Source organism: Vipera ursinii (assembly GCF_947247035.1).
Source record: "Vipera ursinii genome assembly, chromosome: 2".
In the NCBI taxonomy this organism is placed as follows: domain Eukaryota; kingdom Metazoa; phylum Chordata; class Lepidosauria; order Squamata; family Viperidae; genus Vipera; species Vipera ursinii.
Genome location: NC_139513.1, coordinates 268232607 through 268255995, shown reverse-complemented (window position 1 = coordinate 268255995; position 23389 = coordinate 268232607). Strand labels below are relative to the sequence as shown.

The 23389-nt window shown below is 36.9% G+C and overlaps 1 protein-coding gene across 6 annotated transcripts in view; it reads right to left on the bottom strand.

Annotated features, from left to right (window-relative positions):
* The window catches only part of PDE4D (phosphodiesterase 4D), a gene marked incomplete at its 5' end in the record, with an annotated part of 752990 nt that overhangs the window by 517558 nt on the left and 212043 nt on the right, over nt 1-23389 (bottom strand). For 5 of the 6 annotated variants that reach the window (XM_083356283.1, XM_083356285.1, XM_083356282.1 and 2 more), the window contains one exon: nt 20793-21028. In XM_083356283.1, coding sequence (XP_083212409.1) covers nt 20793-21028 — 236 coding nt within the window. Of the gene's footprint in view, nt 1-20792; nt 21029-23389 lie in introns of those variants that run through there. The other variant, XM_083356287.1, reaches the window with a different exon arrangement.

Below are 23389 nucleotides of genomic sequence, written 5' to 3'. Positions count from 1 at the left end.
AGTTAACAATTATTCAAGGGCACATAATCAAACAACAGTTTCATTATTTGGATAGTTTAAATCATGCCAGCGATTGCTTTAAACTTCCAATTTGCAGTTTTGTTTAAACTAATTATGTCAAAAGGGAGAGGAAGCAGGACGAATAGACAATCAGGGAATTTGAGTTTGGCTTTTGAGCCATTTCATAGTTATAGCCATGTAGAAGACGGTTTATTGAAGATAAAGGAAAATTGAAACAAGGACATCTACAAGATTTATTGAACATTGTTTCTACAAAACGAGAACAGGAACCAATTTAATATCATCTAAAGTGTGTAAAGCCCAATTCTGATTGAAGCGATACTCCATTTCAAAAACCAAATTTATTAATCTGTTAATTAAATGGGAGTGTTGGCCTTTTGTAATAGCATTAGTGGAGCCCAGCAAAAATTGTAAGCAACTATGAAACCTTGCAAAGTTACACTGCTAAAACATAATCAATCCCACTGAACATCTCTGAGACTAGCTGCTTTACACCAAAAATAATGCATGGGCAAGAAAGGAATTTCCACTTACAAAACAGTTGCTGTAGCAGGTATGGCCAGTCAAAACCAGATGCCAAATTGTTAAAGCTCCTTCTTCCAACCTATTATGTTCCATATCATCTCGTGATCTTTTATCTTTTTTCTCCAGACACATTTCAAAAACAAGAACTGGCTTGCTAAACCCATTGTTTTCATCACTTCCCCTTCCCCTCCTTTCCATTCCAATGCATTTAAATCCACATCACTCCATATACCTATCTGATGTCCTGTGGCTAATGACAGCTTATGCCCAGTGGTGGGATTCAGATATGTGAACAACTGGTTCTCTGTGTGGATGGCGCTTCCAGAAGTCCATTCTGGGCCTGGGCAACAAAACATTAGCTACCGGTTCTGCCGAAGTGGTGCGAACCAGCTGAATCCCACCACTGCTTATGCTTTAGATCACAGGTCTGCAACCCGCGGTTCCAGAGCCGCATGCAGCTCTTTTAGCCGTCTCCTGTGGCTCCCAGTCCTCTGCCATGTGCAGTCAAAAAAAAAAAGTGGGACTAAAAAAGTTCAACCAATCAATTCAAATATGCAGGGTAGGTGCATATCTCGCCTTGGCTCCACTCTTCAGTCAAACCCTGTTCTGCGCATGCGCGCATGTGCACACATTTTTTGCGGCTCCCAGTTTTTCCTTTTGTGAGGGAACCGGTTCCGAGTGGCTCTTTCACTGTTTCAGGTTGCTGACCCCTGCTTTAGATAAAACTGTGAGTTTCAAAAGGTTCTGCCAGATACTTTGTAAATGTTGTAGAATAAGAAGTTGCAAGGCAATACAGTGAATGTGAAACCAGGAAAAATAAATGGAGAGGCATAGCCACAGTAACGGCTCCTAATAGCAGGAAAGCATCACTACTGCTTTGGGATTTGGAATGATGGTAGGAGCTAATCTGGCTCCATAATAAATCTGTGGGACAATGGGATACAGGCAGTCCTTGACATACAACTATAACTGGGACCAGAATTTCCACTGCTAAATAAGGTGGCTGTTAAATGAGCTATGCCTGACTGTACAAGTTTTTTGCTAAGCAAACTGCTCCAGTTATTAAATGAATCATGTAGCTGTTGTTTCTCTGTATCATATAATATATGTGGGTATATGCACAATTCTGTATTTATTTATTTATTTATTTTTGTCATATTTATATAGTATATATTGGAGGTGGTGACCCTTTGAGAGCTGTATGCAATGAAATTTCATTTTAATGTATGCTGATTAGTATACATTCAAATTGACAATAAAGTTATTATTCATTAGTATTCTATTATATTCTAATCATGTAGCTGTTAAGCAAATTCAGCTTCCACGATTGATTTTGCTTGTCAGAAGCAAACTGAGGAAGTCACAAATGGCAGTCACATTACCTTGGAATATTGTAATGATTTTAAATACATTTTGGTTGACAAACATCCCAATTTTGATCACATGACTGTGGGAATGTTGCACCAGTTGTGAGAGGACCAGTCACAAGTTACTTTTTTCAGCTCTGTTATAACTTTGAACAATCACTGAATGATTGTAAGTTTAAGACTACTTGTTTCAACATAAAAACAAATTAAAGTTATATCAAAGTTTTTTGGCACCATTTGAGAGCCCTGAGGTTGAGAATAAAACAAAATGGCATACTAGAAACTGATCTACTTGGGGCACATTACTGTTCCATCGTTAACCAGCTAGGGCAACTTTCATTAAATTCCCCTCCTATTAAATGGTCCTATTTTAATTTAATTCCAAATTTCAATCAACCCAATTCCACATTAATATGGGCTGCCGGACAAATCATTTTCCATCATAGGAGTTAATCTGGGAATAAATCAGGAAAGTATCAAGGCCTGTGCTTCTAGCAAGAACTTCTATCTTACTGCTAAACTGTCAGTGGCATTGCCTATAGGAATAATAACTGAAGAGACACATGCCATTGCCTCCATAAAGCATCTTCAGAAATATTAATTGCCATCAGATTTTTCTCAGCAATCCAATTTCCGTAATTAAATTCCACTGGGATGGCAAACGCTAGAATTTCACTTATATGCTCTAGCCCTTGAAGGAGTGGCAAACCTCTTGTGGCCAGATAAGACAAGATGACACTGCACAAACAGCATCCTTATTCTTTTGTGAGAGATTAGTGTTAGATGGGACTAAGTGCTTTGAAATCACTTCAGTCCCAATGTAAAGTTGAAATGGTTGAGACATTAAGGGCTCCCCAAACCAAAAACACATAATAGCATGGTTTGTATGATTGAGGATTGCTACAGCTGTCCTTCCCACTTTTGACTGCAGTCACTTTACGAGGAAAGCTACATTGACTCTTCCATATTTTGCTTTAGACAGATAGTTCTATTTGTCAGGTTTTTTAATAATATTTTGCTATTCTTTAATTATGCTGTTTGTGCTAATGTATTTTTTATCTTGCTTCTTTGTATCTTGTTTTTATGAGGAGCCAAAGTGACTAGTACATAGATGGTGTGGTATGCATCTAATAAATATATAAAAATCAACTGTTGAGACTGATGGAGCTTCACTCAATAATCCAGTCTGCATTTGCCACCCTATTTAAGTGTATTGGACAAAGAGTCCAATTGCCTTCAACCCTCAAAAGAATGGAGCAGAGTTGATGGGCCAGCTGCATTGCCTCATAATGCCTGAATAGTCATGCATAGTCAAGGCTATGACTCTGTCCATGTTTTGGTAGTAGTAATCAGTGGTGGGATTCAGCTGATTCACACCAGTATTTTTTTGTTGACTTCAGCAAACTGGCTGAAGCCCTAGCCCTTTTTCGCAAGGCCCAGAACAGACCGCCTGAAGTCTGTGGACACCACTTTCAGAAGTCTGTTCTGAGCCTCAGAGGTCCAGGGGAAGCCAGCAAGGCCCAGAACGGACCACCAGGAGTGCATGGATATCCATTTACACACACACCCATCTCACTTCCATCACTGAAGAATTAGCCAACCTCTACTAAGGTTAGCCATAAAAATAAACTGTAATAGCACAAAGAAGATCTATCACTCTCTGTCTATGGAGATTCTAAGTCATTCAGGTCATGATTATCCAAAAAGCAACTGAATTTTCTTGTTTTTTTGCGAAGCAGAAAATTTTCAAGGACAAAACCAAAAAAGTCTAATTGCCTTTTGAGCAGCACCTTTGAGACATCTCTTTTTCTCTCTCTCATTCTTTCTCTCTCTCTCTTTCTCTCTTCCCCCAACCCACCTCATAAAGGTGGCTGTTCTGGGCAAAATAGGTGGTGGAAGGAATGTTGAGTATGTTTGCTGCCTGGAATTATACATAAAAATAATAAAGGCAGGATGTAAATAAATAAATATAAAATAATATGAATTGTATATGCAATAGTTTCCATTTATGATCAAGTCAAAAAGAAAACAAGCAACATAGAAAAATTATTTTCTGATATCCTTCCGGCAAGAAAGTAACTGAACTGAAAAGTAACAGAGTCATAACCCTGTATAAATATACACTGTATGTGAGCTTCATAAATGTTCATTTGGTGGCTTCCCCAGCTTCAGGAGACAAGAAAGTGTTGTTGAATATTGATGACTTCATAGACCCCAAAACCTAAGACTTGGGGACTTCAAGACAGCTCTTCAGCTTTCCTTGTGAAGCAGCAATTATACCTTCTGTTCTTTCCAAATGAGTGACATTACCAGTGCAAATTGATCAGCAAAATAAACCATTTTTCCATTTCTACATTGGGAGGAAGTATATGTAACTACACAGAGAAAGGTGGATTGCATTCAACAAATAAAAATTATTGCATCTCAAACAAATGAACTAAATCTGTAGCTCATAATTTATTGCATCTTCATGAGAGAATACACCAGGCTATAATGTTTTTTTTCCTGGTCTTACAATGTTTGGGAATAAAATGCTGCCAGAGTCACATACTTTGTGTGTGATGGACAGCCACATAAATATGATCATAAATAAATTAAATAAAGCCTCTGGAAAACTATTCAGATGCAAAGCATGACATTTAGTTTAATAGAAAACACAGTGTTCAATCTGTGAGAATATTTTAATTTAAAAGATCTATTCTAGGAAATATTTCAGACTCTTGAATAACATATGGTGACCAGGATATATAGAAGACAAAGAGCTAAACTAATTGTTAACATCCCATTTCTGGCACAAAAGGTGTAGTAAAGTTGAAAAAGAAATTATTAGATATTCAGGAATGGGAGAAATGCAAATATAGTAAGCATAATGTAAATTTTTGGGGTGTTCAAAAATAGCCTTGGCTAGTCAGATAACTCTAGTTCCCTCCCTACAAAGATTATGTTAGCTAGGAATTCCAACAGAGGAGAAACTACTTTAGATTGCTTTGTCTGCCTAGAACCAATCCAACTTCATCACCAAACATAAATAAATTATTTAAAGCTATTTAAAGTTTCTCTTGGATGGGAAGCAGACATCAGTGGAAAGCCTTTCAGTGGTCAGGCAAGTACATTTTATTCAATCTGAGGATAGAAACTGGACCTGCTGGAATAGGAGTTTAAACTTTGAATCCAAGAACAGCAATTAAAAAGAGTTTAACCCTCAATGTTATTTCAACTGGCATATAATGTCAATGAGATGTGTGAATCTGTATTTACCAATTTAATTATAAAACAGAAGAGGGTTTACAACAATAGTGATTCCTATTACTCAAAGTGGATGTCCCTGTAAAGCTATTGACCTTGAAACAGAGGAACCTATTTTATTGTATTGAGAAAGTTACAAGAGTTTTCAGCAGAATACTTTCTGTCATATTTTAAAATCAAGACCAGGAATAAATATTTGTGAATATGTTAAAAATTTACTAATAGATAAGAATGCTAAAATAACAGGGGGCAACAACCAATCTTTTAACTGTGCCTATAAAAAAGGGGTCTTTATCAAGCCATCACTATTTGAATTTGAAAAGTTTTATGTAACATTATCAAATGTATTATTAGTTAAGCTGCTTTATCTAATGCCACAGAGTAGATTATTTGTGTGCTTTGCTATTTGTGTGTTTTGGCTGTGAATACAACTATACATATATCTATATCTAAAGGTAAAGGTTCCCCCGCACATGCATGCTAGTCCTTTCCAACTCTAGGGGCCGGTGCTCATCTCCGTTTCAAAGCCGAAGAGCCAGCGCTTGTCCGAGGACGTCTCTGTGGTCATGTGGCCAGCATGACTAGATGCCAAAGGCACATGGAACACTGTTACCTTCCCACCATAGTGGTCCCTATTTTTCTACTTGCATTTTTACGTGCTTTTGAACTGCTAGGTTGGCAGAAGCTGGGATGAGTAACAGGCGCTCACTCTGTTACGCGGCACTCGGGATTCGACCCGCCAAACTGCCGACCTTCTGATCGACAAGCTCAGTGTCCTAACCCACTGAGCCACTGCGTCCCTATATCTATATCTACATCTCTCTATAATGCTACAGTATCTGGCCTACAAAAATCCAGGTGTCTACTAGACAGTAACAACTGTTGTTCTGGATTGCTGCAGCCCAGATACAGTATCTGTAAATTAGTATTACTACTGCTGACAAAGAATTGTATCCTCTCATTTTTCCAAATGGCTCAGGATGATATCCTAAATAATAATTCTGAATTATAGGCTTCCAAAAAAAGGATCTTCTTTCTCTGCCTTTTATGGAGCTGAGGGCTCCTCCGCAGGCGGCATCTCTTCGTCTCACCTCCCATGGTCATTCCATATATCATTACACTTGAATTAATAAAGAGAGGTGATGCATTCCCCTTGAGCAAGTTCCAAATACCTTCTTCCAAATCATTTCAAACGCAGGCATAGCCCTACTGAATAATACATCAGGAGCCAACTTGAACTTTTGGGTTTCAGCTATATCCCTAAAAAGCATCCAGCTAATAATTTACTGTAGGGGGTCCAGACAAAGGAAAGTAGTGGAAAACAAATCAAAAAGCTATAGTATACATAAATATTTCAGGGGGACATGAAAGGAGCCTTACCGAAGAATGTGCGCTGTTAATTCTGGCATCCCCTAGACAACAGCTTATAGCTGCTAATTCTTTCAATCCAGAAGCACCTAAAGTGTAGTGAGGTGCTCATTTTCACTGGTGATACTATGTATATCCCAAAAAGGATCTTTTCAGGTCCACAGACAACTATTATTTCAATAATATTTCATGCAAAGGCAAGCAATAAATGTTCACAATTACAGGGAGTGCAGAATTATTAGGCAAGTTGTATTTTTGAGGATTAATTTTATTATTGAACAACAACCATGTTCTCAATGAACCCAAAAAACTCATTAATATCAAAGCTGAATATTTTTGGAAGTAGTTTTTAGTTTGTTTTTAGTTATAGCTATTTTAGGGGGATATCTGTGTGTGCAGGTGACTATTACTGTGCATAATTATTAGGCAACTTAACAAAAAACAAATATATACCCATTTCAATTATTTATTTTTACCAGTGAAACCAATATAACATCTCAACATTCACAAATATACATTTCTGACATTCAAAAACATAACAAAAACAAATCAGTGACCAATATAGCCACCTTTCTTTGCAAGGACACTCAAAAGCCTGCCATCCATGGATTCTGTCAGTGTTTTGATCTGTTCACCATCAACATTGCGTGCAGCAGCAACCACAGCCTCCCAGACACTGTTCAGAGAGGTGTACTGTTTTCCCTCCTTGTAAATCTCACATTTGATGATGGACCACAGGTTCTCAATGGGGTTCAGATCAGGTGAACAAGGAGGCCATGTCATTAGATTTCCTTCTTTTATACCCTTTCTTGCCAGCCACGCTGTGGAGTACTTGGACGCGTGTGATGGAGCATTGTCCTGCATGAAAATCATGTTTTTCTTGAAGGATGCAGACTTCTTCCTGTACCACTGCTTGAAGAAGGTGTCTTCCAGAAACTGGCAGTAGGACTGGGAGTTGAGCTTGACTCCATCCTCAACCCGAAAAGGCCCCACAAGCTCATCTTTGATGATACCAGCCCAAACCAGTACTCCACCTCCACCTTGCTGGCGTCTGAGTCGGACTGGAGCTCTCTGCCCTTTACCAATCCAGCCACGGGCCCATCCATCTGGCCCATCAAGACTCACTCTCATTTCATCAGTCCATAAAACCTTAGAAAAATCAGTCTTGAGATATTTCTTGGCCCAGTCTTGACGTTTCAGCTTGTGTGTCTTGTTCAGTGGTGGTCGTCTTTCAGCCTTTCTTACCTTGGCCATGTCTCTGAGTATTGCACACCTTGTGCTTTTGGGCACTCCAGTGATGTTGCAGCTCTGAAATATGGCCAAACTGGTGGCAAGTGGCATCTTGGCAGCTGCACGCTTGACTTTTCTCAGTTCATGGGCAGTTATTTTGCGCCTTGGTTTCTCCACATGCTTCTTGCGACCCTGTTGACTATTTTGAATGAAACGCTTGATTGTTCGATGATCACGCTTCAGAAGCTTTGCAATTTTAAGAGTGCTGCATCCCTCTGCAAGATATCTCACTATTTTTGACTTTTCTGAGCCTGTCAAGTCCTTCTTTTGACCCATTTTGCCAAAGGAAAGGAAGTTGCCTAATAATTATGCACACCTGATACAGGGTGTTGATGTCATTAGACCACACCCCTTCTCATTACAGAGATGCACATCACCTAATATGCTTAATTGGTAGTAGGCTTTCGAGCCTATACAGCTTGGAGTAAGACAACATGCATAAAGAGGATGATGTGGTCAAAATACTCATTTGCCTAATAATTCTGCACTCCCTGTAAAATTAAAATGATAACCCAAAACATTATATTATAGCCAATACAGTACAAACATACAGGAAATGCAAATACTTCAATTATTATTTGCTATAATTGAAGATGCTGCCTAATGTCTTAGGAATCACCTAAGCTGGTCATTCTCATTTCTCCCCATTTCACTTCAAAAGAGAAATTTAAGGCTGTACCTTAGGATAAAGCTCAGAAATGCAGTTTTTAGTCATTCAAGATTGACACTGATAACCTTGAAATGAAATAGTTTATTTCAAGTGATTTTGCACTGGTGGTCTTGTGGAACTATTTTTCTTCTTATCACAGTAAATTTGAGAGATATCCACAGGACAAAACAAGAATCACAATATCCCAAAAGTGATTTTTTCAAAAGGTAACTGGACTTTTTCCTTGACGTTTTGCCTCTTATCCATTAAGCTTCTTGGATTAGAAGTGGAATTTCTTCAAGGAAAAACAAAGAAAATCCAGTTGCCTTTTGAGACAACCATGACCTGGATGACTTAGAGTATCTACAGACAAGAATCACAATAGCAATACCTTTTTGGACATGTAGTACATCATCCGACAGACATACAAAAGGGATAAAATTTGCATCATGATACCATGAAGCTCTTTTTGACAAAATTGTCAGATTCAGAGGATGCCTCCAAAATATCATTTTGCCTTTATACATATATACAGATTAGTTCAGTTCAAGTAACTCTAACAATAGTAATAGACTTATATACCACTCCACATTGCTTTTCAGCCTTCTCTAAGTTTTACATGGTCAGCATATTGCCCCCAACAGTCTGGGTCCTCATTTTACTGGCCTTGGAAGGATGGAAGGCTGAGTCAACCTTTAGCTGGTCAGAATCGAACTGCTGAACTGCTGGCAGTCAACAGGATTAGCCTGCAGTACTGCATTCTAACCACCACGCCACCACAGCAACTCTAGTTATCTATTGTACCGTAACATTATTAATATCCCAACAGAAATATTTATTTTAATTTTAAAATACTCCTCAACAAATCAAAACTAAAAGAGGAAACATTAAACCTTAAAATGCCACAAGAAAAACCATAAAAGTGGGTAGAGTTGGAAGCTAAAATCCTTGATGTATAACTCACAAACAGATGCACACTATCATGTTAAATAGTTGTTCATGGGTTTCATTGTAAAGCAGAAGAGGTTCTATTGCTATTATTACTACTGTCAAAGGATTTAATTCACTCATTGCCCCAATTAGCTCAGAATAATGAAAACTGGTGAAGGAGGCCTAAGGGATGTTTTCTAAAAGTAAAATTAAACTTTACTAAATGAAATGGCCCTTTATAGTTTAGAGCTGACATTTAGGAAATATGTGATTTGCCTGCAGGAAAGCATATGCTATCATGAACCAACCTTTTTCCTTGAACATTATGTGAATGATGAGAATTAGAGTAATTTTGAGTACTTTAAAAAGTGATTGTACAGTCTCACTGGAAATCGGTGCCAATAATGCAAAGTCTCCTTCTGATATCACCTCCCCCCGTTTTTTTTCTTGTTCCACTGTTTATTTTTTAAATTTCTTGCTTAAATAAGAAAATAGCAACAGAATAAATCTTCTGAATGAAGAAAAGAAAGAAAGAAAGAAAGAAAGAAAGAAAGAAAGAAAGAAAGAAAGAAAGAAAGAAAGAAGGAAGGAAGGAAGGAAGGAAGGAAGGAAGGAAGGAAGGAAGGAAGGAAGGAAGGAAGAAGGAAGGAAGGAAAAAAGGAAGGAAGGAAGGAAGGAAGGAAGGAGGAAGGAAGGAAGGAAGAAAGAAAGAAAGAAAGAAAGAAAGAAAGAAAGAAAGAAAGAAAGAAGGAAGGAAGGAAGGAAGGAAGGAAGGAAGGAAGGAAGGAAGGAAGGAAGGAAGGAGGGAAGGAAGGGAGAAAGAACTTTACAACTCAAGCTAGCTTGAAATTAACTTTTCCCTTACTGTAAATAAGAATAGGATTATTTAAAGTAAACACATTTCCAAGATATAGATAGATGTACATCATTGCCTCAATAGCTTTGGAAATGAAAAAGTTGTCACTCTTCTGATCCCCATAATTGCTTTCTCCTGTAGTCTAACTGAAATCTGGTTTTCTGTAACTTAAATCCAATAATCCAAAGTTTAGAAGACTCCAACTATTTTAACAAAAAGAAAACAAAGAACACTAAACACCAAAAATCACCAAAATAGACTCACTCTGCTTGCAAATACAGGTAGTCTTCAACTTACAACCACAACTGACCCTAAAATTTCTGTTGCTAAGTGAGACATTTGTTAAGTGAGTTTTGCTCCATTTTATGACCTTTCTTGCCACAGTTGTTAAGTGAATCACTGCAGGTGTTAAATTAGTAGTATACTTGTTAAATGAATCTGGTTTCCCCATTGACTTTGCCTGTCAGAAGGCTGCAAAAAGTGATCACATGACCCCAGGACACTGCAACCATCATAAATACATGCCAATTGCTAAGCATCTGAATTTTGATTATGTGACCATGGGGATGTTGTAATGGCCATAAGTGTGAAAAACGGTCATAAGTCACTTTTTCCAGGGATGTTGTAAGAACTGTTGTAAATTGAGGATTATCGGTAATAGCAATGGCAATAGCATTTAGTTTTATATATTGTCCCATAGGGATTTATAGCACTCTCTGGGCACTTTACAACACAGAAGCAGTTTTTGCATATTTCCCCCAACAAATTTTATGAACCTCAGAAGACAGAAGCAGAGTCAACCTTGAGCCTGTCAGGACCAAACTCCAAACTTTGGGCATTTTTTGCCTGCAATACTGCACTTTAATCACTGCATCAGAAGGGCTCAAAAATAATAGTATATAAGGTTTATATGTCAATACAATATACAATCACTATCACTATTTTTTCATTTGACAGGCCTGAGCACCGTAGTGGTATTTTTTTGTGCCAAAAGTAATCTACTGTATATACATAGAGAATACATGTTCACTTTGCACATTCTGTTGTGTGCATTGTATAAGAAGTGGACTACAATCACTCAGTATTTTCCTACCTTTGCTACTGATTTACAAAATATCCTTGAAGCCTTTTCATGTCCAGGGAACTAAGTTTTCCACCTACAAAGATTTCAATCTATAGGATGAAGTCAGCGATGATAGAGAAATTGGTGGAGCAGTGGGCTAATGCCTCCTTACGTAACACCAGCTGCCTGCAATTAGTGCAGGTTCGATCCCACCAGGCTCAAGGTTGACTCAGCCTTCCATCCTTCCGAGATAGGTAAAATGAGGACCCAGATTGTTGGGGGCAATTAAGCTGACTTTGTAATAATGCCGCTTGGGGGGGTGTGTGAAAGCCCTAACAAGCAGGCATATACATAGAATGAAGGCTACTGCTAAGCTTGTAAGCTGCCCTGAGTCTTCGGAGAAGGGCGGGATATAAATGGAATTAAAATAAAAAAAAATAAAAAAATATCCCACACTGGCAATGTTATTCTTAAACAAAAATAGTAGCAAATATTCCTATAGATCATCATATTGCTATAATGCTATATTCCTTCTTCCTTACTATTTGGTGAGTCATGATGCACAATCACTGCCAAGAGAAAGAAAGGAAGGGAGCCAACCTGTATGAAGCTGTTGGACTAAAATGAGACATAAAGGCCATTGGTGAATCAGATGGCTAGTCTCCTTCATCTTGATTATATTCATCTTCATTCCCATTTATTTTCAGTACTGATGCTATCCTGCTGAGCCACAAAAACATAACCCAGAGAAAAGCTTTCTCTCTGAAATCATTTTCAGTACATTCTGTTACCAAAACATGCTTTCTGAATCTCTGCATGTCTATTACTTTGAATAACGCAACCTCAAGCTAAGTGGAGGGACAGAAACCAGTAACACATACATATTAAGTACACTAGGCAAGACCTCAAAAATAAATCCGTGGCTTCCTGTATTTTCAACTTATGGAGTACATGCAGCAAAATTTCCTTTGAAGAATTCTCTAACAAAGAATTACTGGGAGAAGATAGGATATATTTCATGGAAAATGGAAGAAACTTGCTTTGCAAAGGACTACAAGGTAATGACTAGTTTGTATTTGCTAAGCTTTTTTATTTTTTAACAGAGAACTGAGAAAAAAAATGTAGCATTCTTAGGGCCTGGAAAAGTGTGCCAATTCTTCTTGATAGTATGCTTAGCCTTCAGATTACTTGAAAAGAGTGGCATTTTTGTTGGAGTATTTCAAGATGTTCAACAAAATAAATTTTAATTTTCCTTCATTTCCCAGAAATGAGATGGTAAAAGAGGCAAGAGTTGTCCATACAAGACTTTGACAATAGAGCCATTTGCAGAGGGAGGGGAGGAGAAAGTATGCAATAATCATGTTATGTATTGGGCTTGTGGTGTTATACCACATGCGTTGCTGGAGCAGCTAATGGCTCTCCAGCAACCTAGACAAGCCATCTCCGGTCCTGCAATTGGTTAGCCCCAGGCGGCAAGAGTGGGTTTAAACCTATTGGCTGCCGCCTAGGGGTTAGACTATATATTGTGGCTGGTTGCAGCCCAAGTCCCAGTACAGTTCCAGCAAGAATAAAGTATGAGTTATCCTGTACTCAGCCTCGTGTCATCATTCCTGCTCCCAAGAGCCCACAACTTAACGCATCAGTTTTAATCATTGCAGCTCCAAATGTCAGATTTCTCACGTTTAGCAGAAATATGGCAAACTTAATGAAAGATTAAATCAAAGAGGAAAGAGACAAAAATTAGAAGAAAGTACCACATAGACACATTTGAGTGCTGCATGAGAAACTCAGGAAGTTATGGTAGTTCTTGTAAGCCTCACAACAAAATGGCAATAAAATCCTACAATAAAACATAATACCCAAGGCTTTTACTGCCTAATGCTCATGAACAAGTAAATGAAACAAAGAAGATACGCATAAATTTTAGTTCAGAAACATAAACACAATATATCAAATGATCAGAATAAAGCAATTACCTCATTTGTTTGGACTTAAAATGATAAGAAACGAAAAAAAATAACGAAAGCAGTACAATATGCAAGAAGCTGCAAAGAAGTCAATGTGGCAATCCTTTTGAGAGAATGTGTATAAAAATAAAAGTTGACAAATATCAAAAACAATTGTGGGTAGAACTGTGTTATGTCAGCTTACTAAGAACTCACAATATTAGAAATGAGGTACATTTTTATTTATTTTTTCTGTCTCAAAAGTTACCATTGAGCCAAATTATATTAAACAATTTCTGGTTCCAATTTCCCTGAGTGTTTTCAACTCCTAGGAAGGTTCATGCAAATTATTTTAAAACTGTACACCTACCCTCAGGCTTAAAACAAAAAGTAACCTCTTTAAATAACAGGAAAGTATGCTGCTGATTCTTGGCATTCTGGTGCTAAATTTCAGTGATTCAGTGGGAGCAGGATGTGCAAAAAGTGGATTATGTTTTTCTGAAAGATAATTTCAGAAAGTGAGAGTCAGCATTAACTATACAACCTATTAGGTCATCCTATGAGAGAAAGACAGTGCATTCTGGTGTGATTTCATGATATTTGGTGTCATCTGTTGACTATGATGTTGACTACATCAAAGGCTTATTGTAGGAATAACCGAAGGCTATTTCCTTTGGACCTGTCCATGTCATTATCCACAACACTGTTTCTATCAGTTCTGAAATGTCCTGTACCTTTTGATACAGCTTTATAGGTAATGTAAATGTTTAACTATTCATACTTCTCTCTCTCCCTGCCTTTGTATGTGTCATGTCTTGTTTTTGCCAGTTAATTGTTTTTGATGTTAACTGAGAAATGAATATCAAACCATATTTCATTAGCTGAACTCAGTGACATGTATGCTTGCTCTGATCTAGCTATAGGAAATGATTGGAAGAGTGCTGGGTGCAAACCAACCTGGATATTAGCCACAGTAATATTCCAAAACAGCTTTAGGCATAACTAATACAGTCATTCAGTCATAATTGCTGTTGACAATTCAGCAGTACTAGACCTGCTCCTTATCTGCTCAAAATGCTTAAAGAATATCTGAAGAGTGAAATAGGTAAAAAATACTATCAATTCACCACAGAACACATAAATATACTTTCAATTTATATAAATTATACCAGACAAGCTAAAACTCAGAATTCAGAGGTCAGTGGAAGATACAAAGAGTAAATAAAGGCTTAATGAAAAGTATTCAAAATTTAGAAAAACAAATAATTCAACTAACCCAATAAAGATGATAAAAAAGGATAATTAATACTCAACTGTTATTTTAGTGATGTCTTGTCCAATAAAAAGGTATGTGAAGTATTAGCAATTGTAAATAGGATGAAATGGTAGAATTAGATATTTATCTAAACATAATTCAGGGACATTTTTGTTTTAAATGTTTAAATCCCCAAGGCCAGAGCAATTGCATTCTAGAGCATTAAAAGAATTTGTAATAGTGCATGCAAATCTTTATATATTATCTCTGAGAAACTGTACAGAAAGAATAAGGTTATCATATGCATGAAATATTGCTAATTTCCAAAAAAGAGAAAAATTTGGTTCCAATAAAATAAGGTGGTCAATCTAACTTGGATACCTAGGAATATTTTTAGGCAAATCGTAAAGAACAAAGCAGTAATCACTAGAATTGAGCTTGGATTTATAAATAAGCCAAACTGACATATGTCATTTTTGATCAAATAATTTTTAGTACATTATAAAACTGTAGTAGATGTAAATATCTTGATTTTAGCACAGCTTTGACAAATTAGCTTGTGAAATTCTGATTAGTAATTGAAATAACAGTGTGCTAGGTACCTCAATAATTAACTGGATGCAGAATTAGCTAAAAATTGTATTCATTAACAGCTCCTCATTAAATTGGAGGGAGGTATTAAGTGGATGCCCCATGTCCTAGGTCCTTCAACATTTTTCTTAATAACATGGATGAAAAGATGGAGGGACTAATTATAAGTTTTACAGATAACATACAATTGCAAAGAATAGTTCATGTCTTACACCACAGAAATAAAATTCAAGATAATTACTTCAGAAAAATGAGCTGAATATAACAGCATGAAATTTAACAGACACAAATGCAAAATCATTAACTTGAAAAACAGTATGGAATGAGAAATGGTCATAATGCTAATTAGGGTCAGAGAAAAGCAATAATCTGGGAATGAGAAATTGGTTCTATGAGGAAAGACTGAAACATCTGGGAACGTTTAACATTGGAAAGAAAAGGTTAAGGAGATGTCTTAATGTTCTTCAAATAATAAACAGGATGCCATGCAAAAAAGCCCCCAAAATGGTCCTGTCACCCTTGATGAGAGACACAGCACAATAGGTTTAAATTTGAAGAAGGTAAATTCTGAGTGTTTTTAAAAAAATGTTTGTTACAATAAGAGAAAATTGACAGTAGAAACAATTGCCAAAGAAGATGGTAGATATCCTTTCAGGATGTGTTCAAGCAGAGACCAGACTACTATCTGTCATAGATGGTTAAATTTTGATCCCCGCAAACCAGTGGCCTAAATACATCTTTCTGATTCTGTCATTCTATAATCACAGTGACTGAGCCCACTTGAAATATAAAATAATAACACCTTTGCTGCCTTCTTCTGTGCCGGGAGACACCAGCTGTCTTGAAACTAATTTCATAGGATCAGTTAGCTTTGTTGGAAATACAAGGGATTTCTTCCCACAAAATCACTGCTTTATTTATAAATGTATAAGCTGGGGAAGAACTGTATGGGAATCCAAAGAAATGTAAGTTCAACGGAACGTCTGCTCCAAACTTGCTCTAGTGATAAAGTTCGTAGCCAATCATTCATTTTTTTTATTTATTTCGCAAATGAGTCTATGGCTGCATGCCAGATGATGGGCAATCAAAAGTGATTGAAGGGATTCTGTGAGAATAAAATTCTCAAGTTAATCAACCTAGGCTGCTGCCTGTTATTTAGAGAGAGATTGCGCAGCCCCATCTTTAAAGGAAAAAGACTAGCTGCCTAGCCAAGTGCACTATATTTTGAATCATGAGGGATATTGTAGCTTTCGTGCAAATCATCACAGCTGTTATAGATGAACTTCTAACTAGGCTTCTACTTCTTAAGAAAACAGTCAGAACATGCTCCACAATTGGAGGGATAAAATATTTCATATTTCAATCACCTTGTTCAAATCAAAACTTTTCTTTGATTTTCTCAAAATCAAAACGCCAAAAATGTGTAGACAAGTACAGACAGTCTTTGACTTACAACCGCAACTGAGCCCCAATTTTCCATTGCTAAGCAAGGTAGTTTTGCCCCAGCTTATGACCTTTTATGATCCTTTGGCCACTTATGTGAATCACACAGTCTTTAAGTAAATCCAGCTTCCCCCGTTGATTTTGCTCGTTGGATGCTGGCTGGGCAAGTTACAAATGGTGATCACATGACCCTGGGACAACACAATTGTCGTAAATACATGATCATGTGACCATGGGGATACTGCAACAGTTGTAAGTGTGAAAGCCGCTCATAAGTCACTTTCTTCAATGCCACGGTAACTTTAAATGATCACTAAATAAAGGGGTGTCAGTTGAGGACTAACTGCATGCTACAAGTATAACTCCAGTGACTCTCTTGCAACTGAATGAGGATATGTATAGCCTTTTGAAGACTTGGAAATGGTTAAATTCAAAGTAGTGGATGGAGCTAGAAAAAACATGCACACTGGTTTTATTTAAATTTAAATATAGATGTCCCTTGTATTTTGGCACATTAAACATTTTACTATGATACCACATTTTAGAGCATCTATGAAGATACTGTTTTTAAAACTGTACTTTGACTATATTTATGGGTATACACTGTAATAACAGAATGTAACTGCATTTTTTCTTCTCTCCCTCTTATATTCTATGGAGTTTGAGCTACTTCTGAGTTTCTTCCCTATATTTCCTTTGTTTTCCAGGGTTCAGCTTCACATAGTTTCTCCAAAGTCATTTCTAAAAGCCTCTACAATCTGCAGTCCCTGTTCAAAATATAGAAGCGTTTGTACAAGTGCTTTCCCTATCTCCCACTTGTTTTAACTTCCCCTAATAATTCATTGTTGTAGCATTCACATCAATTCAATATAAAGAAAGAAAAAGCAATGAACACTGGCCTTACTGCAATGCCAAGGATAAGTGAAAATGAGTTTCAGTTACCTCATTGATTTATAAACTGCATTTTAAATAGATTGAAATTATGAGTATTGTGCTGAGAAGGCTCCCCACTCATGCTTACCAAATAAGAATAAATATAAAAAGATAACAGTTGCCATTGGATAAGAAAGTCGATTATAGGAGAATGGATTCCTTTCTTTTCGTTCTAGTCCTATATGAATAAATGACTCTCCTTTCCTAAGGGCTTAAAGGGTTTTGATCCATGCATGTGGAACTTGTTCTTATTGTACATGGTATATAGTTTTTGGCTTCCCTCAAAAGATGTTTCTGAACGGCTTGGAAATAAGATAAGAACTTCCTTGAATCAAACTCAGCTCTGGATGATCCTACAGACAACTCTGCATAAATATGTGGTTTGCCATTCTTTAAGGGTGAGTGTTGACTTCCCAACCTACCCAATAGCTTAGAGCAGGGGTGTCAAACTCACAACATCATGTGAACTGTCGCAACATATCGCAACTTTTTTTTCCATTGCCAGCAATGGGGTGAGTGCAGTTTCGGCATGATGCATCCGGCCTGCAGGCTGGCAGTTTGACACTCCTGGCCTAGAGCTTTTCTAATCAAATGACCTTCCAACCAAATCCTAATCTTGGTTTTTTTCTAGTATCAAACAAAGACTGCTATGTGCTGCCACCTGCTGTGATTCTTGTATATTGCATCTAATAATTGAAAAAGAAAAGGTTTAGCAATGAATCCACAACATCAGTGCTTGAAATGATGTATAGAAATCCAGCATGTACAGCAAAAAGGATTGTTTTTGTCTTTTAAAAATCTAAACTTTTCAAATCCAAAAGTCTGAATGTTATAGGTATTTTAATTTAGATGCCCAGGCTGTGAAGGTTTGGATGATAAATCTGTGATCTTAAGGTACTAAATTCAGTCTATGATAAAGCTGCTGTCAGGAGCTCTAGTATCAACTCCTTATTATGATTTTTTTGCTGGCCATCCACTCAGAGCTGTTCTGAGGGTACAGCATGGAGAGGACAACTCTCCACTAAGCTCCTCAATGAACATCTACATTTCTTGAAATGAAAGAGTAATTATTAATTTTACAATAGTTTTATATTGCCCGATTCACTTTTGTTTACTGGCAGTGTATATAAAATATAAACATATATAAAGAGTATAATACTAGAGATCAAATACAGAAACCAAAGTTTTCACTAACTTGCAGAAGACTACAGACTGCCAGGCAAATCCTGGAGGCTTGGATCTCAAAGCATGGGAATCACCACCAGAAATGGCTACCTCCAAGCAAAGTTCCTTGAATTCTCATAAGAATGAGATGTTTATAAGGATGGGATGCCTGGACACAAGCACAAACTTGGAAGATTTTACCTAGAAGAGACAATCTCTATGTATGCTTGAAGTCTTTAAGTGTAAGGCTTTAAAGGTCAAAACAAGAATACTGAATTGGATGCCTGGAGGTCTTTTAGTAACCAATACAGTGTATTAAGTATAGGTGCAATACTAACATAATAGCAATCTGCAGCCTAATCACTGCATTTTGCACCAACCAAAGGTTCCAAATTATTTCCGAAGGCAACAAGAGCTGTAAATCCAGAAGGACCCAATTTATGAATCAGTTCTTTAGGGAGAGGATGAGTCTATCCATAGTTACAGTTCAAATCAATAGAATGGTTCTGTGTTTTGGACAAATAAACATTCAATTTAATTTTAGTCTAATCTTGTTTCTCCCCATCCAGACGTTCATGACATTAAGACAGTAAGTTACAGTCTTGCTCAGCAGCTTTAAAAAAGTTATAAATGTGATAGTGATGGTTCTTCCATTTCAGCCAAGCATCAATATATTATAGAATATACATACTTTAGATTATTTTCTGACTTCAGATACAAACGTACTTTCAAAAAAATCAAAACTAAATTAAGCAGAGTGACTAAACACACAATTTATATTATAGGAAGATGGACAGTGACATTTTCTGTGATGTGTGACAAAGTTCTTCATGCTGTGAGAAGCTTTGCATGCGTCACCTCTCCCAACACATCTGTGATAATCAGCATATCACCTTTTAACTGGATGCTGGTTTGACTTCCTTGGAGGAACATTCTAATTTTATGTGCAGTGCATTCCTTTCTTCAAAATGTAAGTGCTACTTTCTGTTCACCCATCAGTTGTGTGCAATTTTTTTTCTTGCATTATCTAGGTTGTTTCCTTTGGCATTTTGCTAATTCTACTGATTGGCTGGAGTGATTTCATATGTAAATTCACCAAGCCAAACTTCTTGGGTGTATACAGTATTTTCATATTTCAACTCCTTCATCTATGACTTGGTTTTAGGAATTCTGTCGTGTGTTAGATACAGTTAATACTGTGTGCTGACACTTCCTCTTTCTTCCACACCAAACATCAAGAAGGGGTATTGATCTTTTAAAAAGAAGATGTGGCTCCCTTTTTTGGCCACAGCTAAAAATATTTCTACTTATCAGATCAATTCAACAATACGAATCACAACCAGTCTTGTGAACAGGAATGGAAAAATGGGTCATTTTCACTGGTTAAACCAGCTACCCAGCATCTGCTGAATCATATTGCATTTCACAGGCTATGCAATTTTAGGCTAGCTTCAGCAGTACAGGTGAGTGTGCATGGCAGTTCTCCCTATGATGGATAATCTTGGTCCTTATCATACACACACACACACACACACACACAGTGTGTGTGTGTGTGTGTGTGTGTGTGTGTGTGTGTGTGTGTATCTGTAATGTTCCCTTCACCCAGCCATTTAGGTGTCATATAGATACTACTCTGTCACTTCCAAGATTATGTGCCAATCTGAAGTGATGATTTAAGAAGGCATTAAGAGTCATGGATATTTTGATACGGAAGAGAATTTAAGCATTCTGAATGTACAGTTCTAAAAAAATGAAGCACATGGCTTTCAAAACTACTGAATATGTTCCAAATGAGACAAATGTACTTGTAAGAACTGCTGAACCTGGTGCTCCTAAACATTGGCTATGCTAGCCAAGGATATTTGGACTTCAACAAAATTTTGGAGAATCACATGCTCTTGTTTTATACTACACCTGCAACTTTTGCTTCTCTTTACTGCCCCTCTCATCAGAATTACTATTTAAGACCACGATTATATTAGCCTACTGTATTTTTAAGGTGCCTTTTGTTAGAGACAAGCTGCTTTAATTTACTCCACGATTAAGGGTCGAAAGTTTTTATCACACTCAACCAGAAACTTAGCTGTTGAAGCACAGTGCCTCAGCCGTCATACGGAAGAAGTAGGTTTCCAAATCAATGTTTACCTGACAGTGTCCGCAGCAGTAATAGCAATTAGAGGGAGAGTTCTCAGGGGAAGGTTGGTGGGCCTCTGCACCATCTCTGGATCAGTCTTTTTATCCCAGTCTACCTGCTCCAGCTGTCTAAATGCCAAAGGAGGAAGCTGGAGGTTACGACAGGATAATCTCCTAACACGATACTGGTCCGTTCCTTGGAGAACCATTTCTTCTTCATTTTGATGGCACAGTGTTTCTTCTGATGCCTACAATGACAAAGATTATTTGAGTAAGTCTCTGTCACGAAATTGTTCCAAATTACATGTAAATCCTTGTATTTTAGTTTTTTTTAAAAAATATGAAAAAGGAAAAAGTAGAACCTGATTCTTTTCATACTGAGGGGTCCTTGCTGTTCTCTGAACTTGGTTTTTTTTCTCGCAGATGTTTCATTACCCAAACTAGGCAACATCATGAGGGTACCTCAGAGAGCACCAAGTACCCATCATTTCAACCTGAGCTACAAATATTCTCCTTGATCTTTTCATTATTTTGGCAGTGCTAGAGAATTTACTATAGAATATATTTGCTTACATTAAGCAATTATATTAAGCACAGTACACAGTCTGAAAGTGTTCTCAGGAGCCTCCTTCAACCAAGCTCTGAAATTCAGTAACAGAGTACTAAGAGTCAATAGCATGGTTCCCAGTTTTAAGAGTAATGTTAATGTTTTAAGCTTCAGACATGGATTTAAAACATTAAAATAACCATGAACAATGCTAAAGGCATGTGAAAACAAGGAAGAAGAAAAAATCTAATTTCTGCACCGCTCACTTGTAAAATGCAATTTCATTGATTGTGCCTCTAGGGCATCAAAACAAGGAAGGCAGAATGTGGGTCCCAGCTATAGAAAAGTAGCTTGGCTTTGATTTAGAGAATTGTTGCATAAAACCTTAAGAGACTTTCATGATAACATTTGGGTACTTCCCAACCTTTTGGCAAAAACAGTTTTGCTACAACTGGGGTAGAAGCACAACAACTTTTTTAAGCATTATTAATTCAATAGTTCAGAGGTTCGTAATTGTTAATGGATCTAACTTTTTTTCTCATTTTGATGCAAGTACTCCTTCCGGATCAAATTATGGCTACAACCCATAATTTGGAAGTAACAAAGACTGACTGTTTAATTTAAAACATTCAAGCCCTTTTAGTCTCACAGTCATTAATTCTTAGAACACATGAATAACAGGTTTTGTCAGAGTCCTGCAAAAAAAATCAGAAAGCAACTCATAGCACCTTTTCTGGTTAACAAATCTTATTAAAAGGCAAAGACTTTTGTGACCTTCCTGACAACAGCAGAAAGACTCTTTCTGATGTATCAGAATGTGACTTTCCATCTATGCTGGGAGATGGAAGGACTCATATATAGCAATATTGGAAGAACGGGTGGTAAAATTAACAGAGTTGCTTCATTTCTTCTACCTGGAAACCACTCTTGGATATATATTTTTTTGCTTGAAACTTAAAGAAATAAAATTTTAATCTTGGGTTTTGATGACTAGACTGGCTTATGATGATAGAAATACTGTTTGTTACAGCTTATTCTAGTTCAAAGGAAATTGATTCCTAGGTTTTTATCTGTGCTGAAGAAAATTGGAAGTTACTTTTTTCTATAGCTTTTAGTCTGCATTCCCCAATTTTGCTTTTTTTCTATCTACCCCTTTCCCCTTTTCTTTTAAATTCTTTTTACTTTGCTCTTTTGTATTTTATACTTTTGTGAAGTTTTATTTTAAAAGAGAAAGAGAGAGAAACACTGCCCTACTTCCCCAGATGCATAGAGTGACTCAATTAATGTATAATTTGAAAAGGGAGTGAGATGGGGAGAGCAGAGCAGAAAGGGAGGTTTATGCAGATGCATACTTTTGTCCCACTTTTTTTAATGTACAACTCAAGGCAGTAAACATACCTTATACTCCTTCCTCCTCTGGTTTTCCCAACAACAACAACCCTATGAAGTAAACTGGTCTGAGACTGAATGACTGACCCAAAATCACCCAGCTATTTTTTTCCAATATTATATACTTCAAGATTATATCATAATAAATATAATAATGCAATAAATGATATACGGTATAATATAATAATACATTATAACTACATTAGTACATTACATTATTGTGTTGTATTATATTAGTATATTGTTGTTATTATTACTGCAATAATATAGCTTGCCTTGACAGTGTTGATGTCAGCCCTATCAGGTAGATCAGACAGGAAACAGACAAACTAATTTTACTTTATAGTAAAGCTACATCAACAGCACCTTGCAAGTCTGAATGTATAATTCTCTCACTATCACCTTTACAGCCCAAGAACCTAGGGAGGGCCCCTTCTGAGCTATTTGCTCCACCTACTATGAAGCTGTGGGTACGCCATCTATTACCTGACTACTTCCTAGGTAGCACCTGTTCACTCCATCTCCCAAGGTCTTTCCTATATATCATTACAGCTACCTTTGTATTTTCTGTATATTTCTAAGTGATTATTTGCTGAGCGCAAATAATTTGAAATCTACCTTATCTTTCTGGAAAACAAATTAAAAATAAATAATTGGAAATTTAGATTTAAGC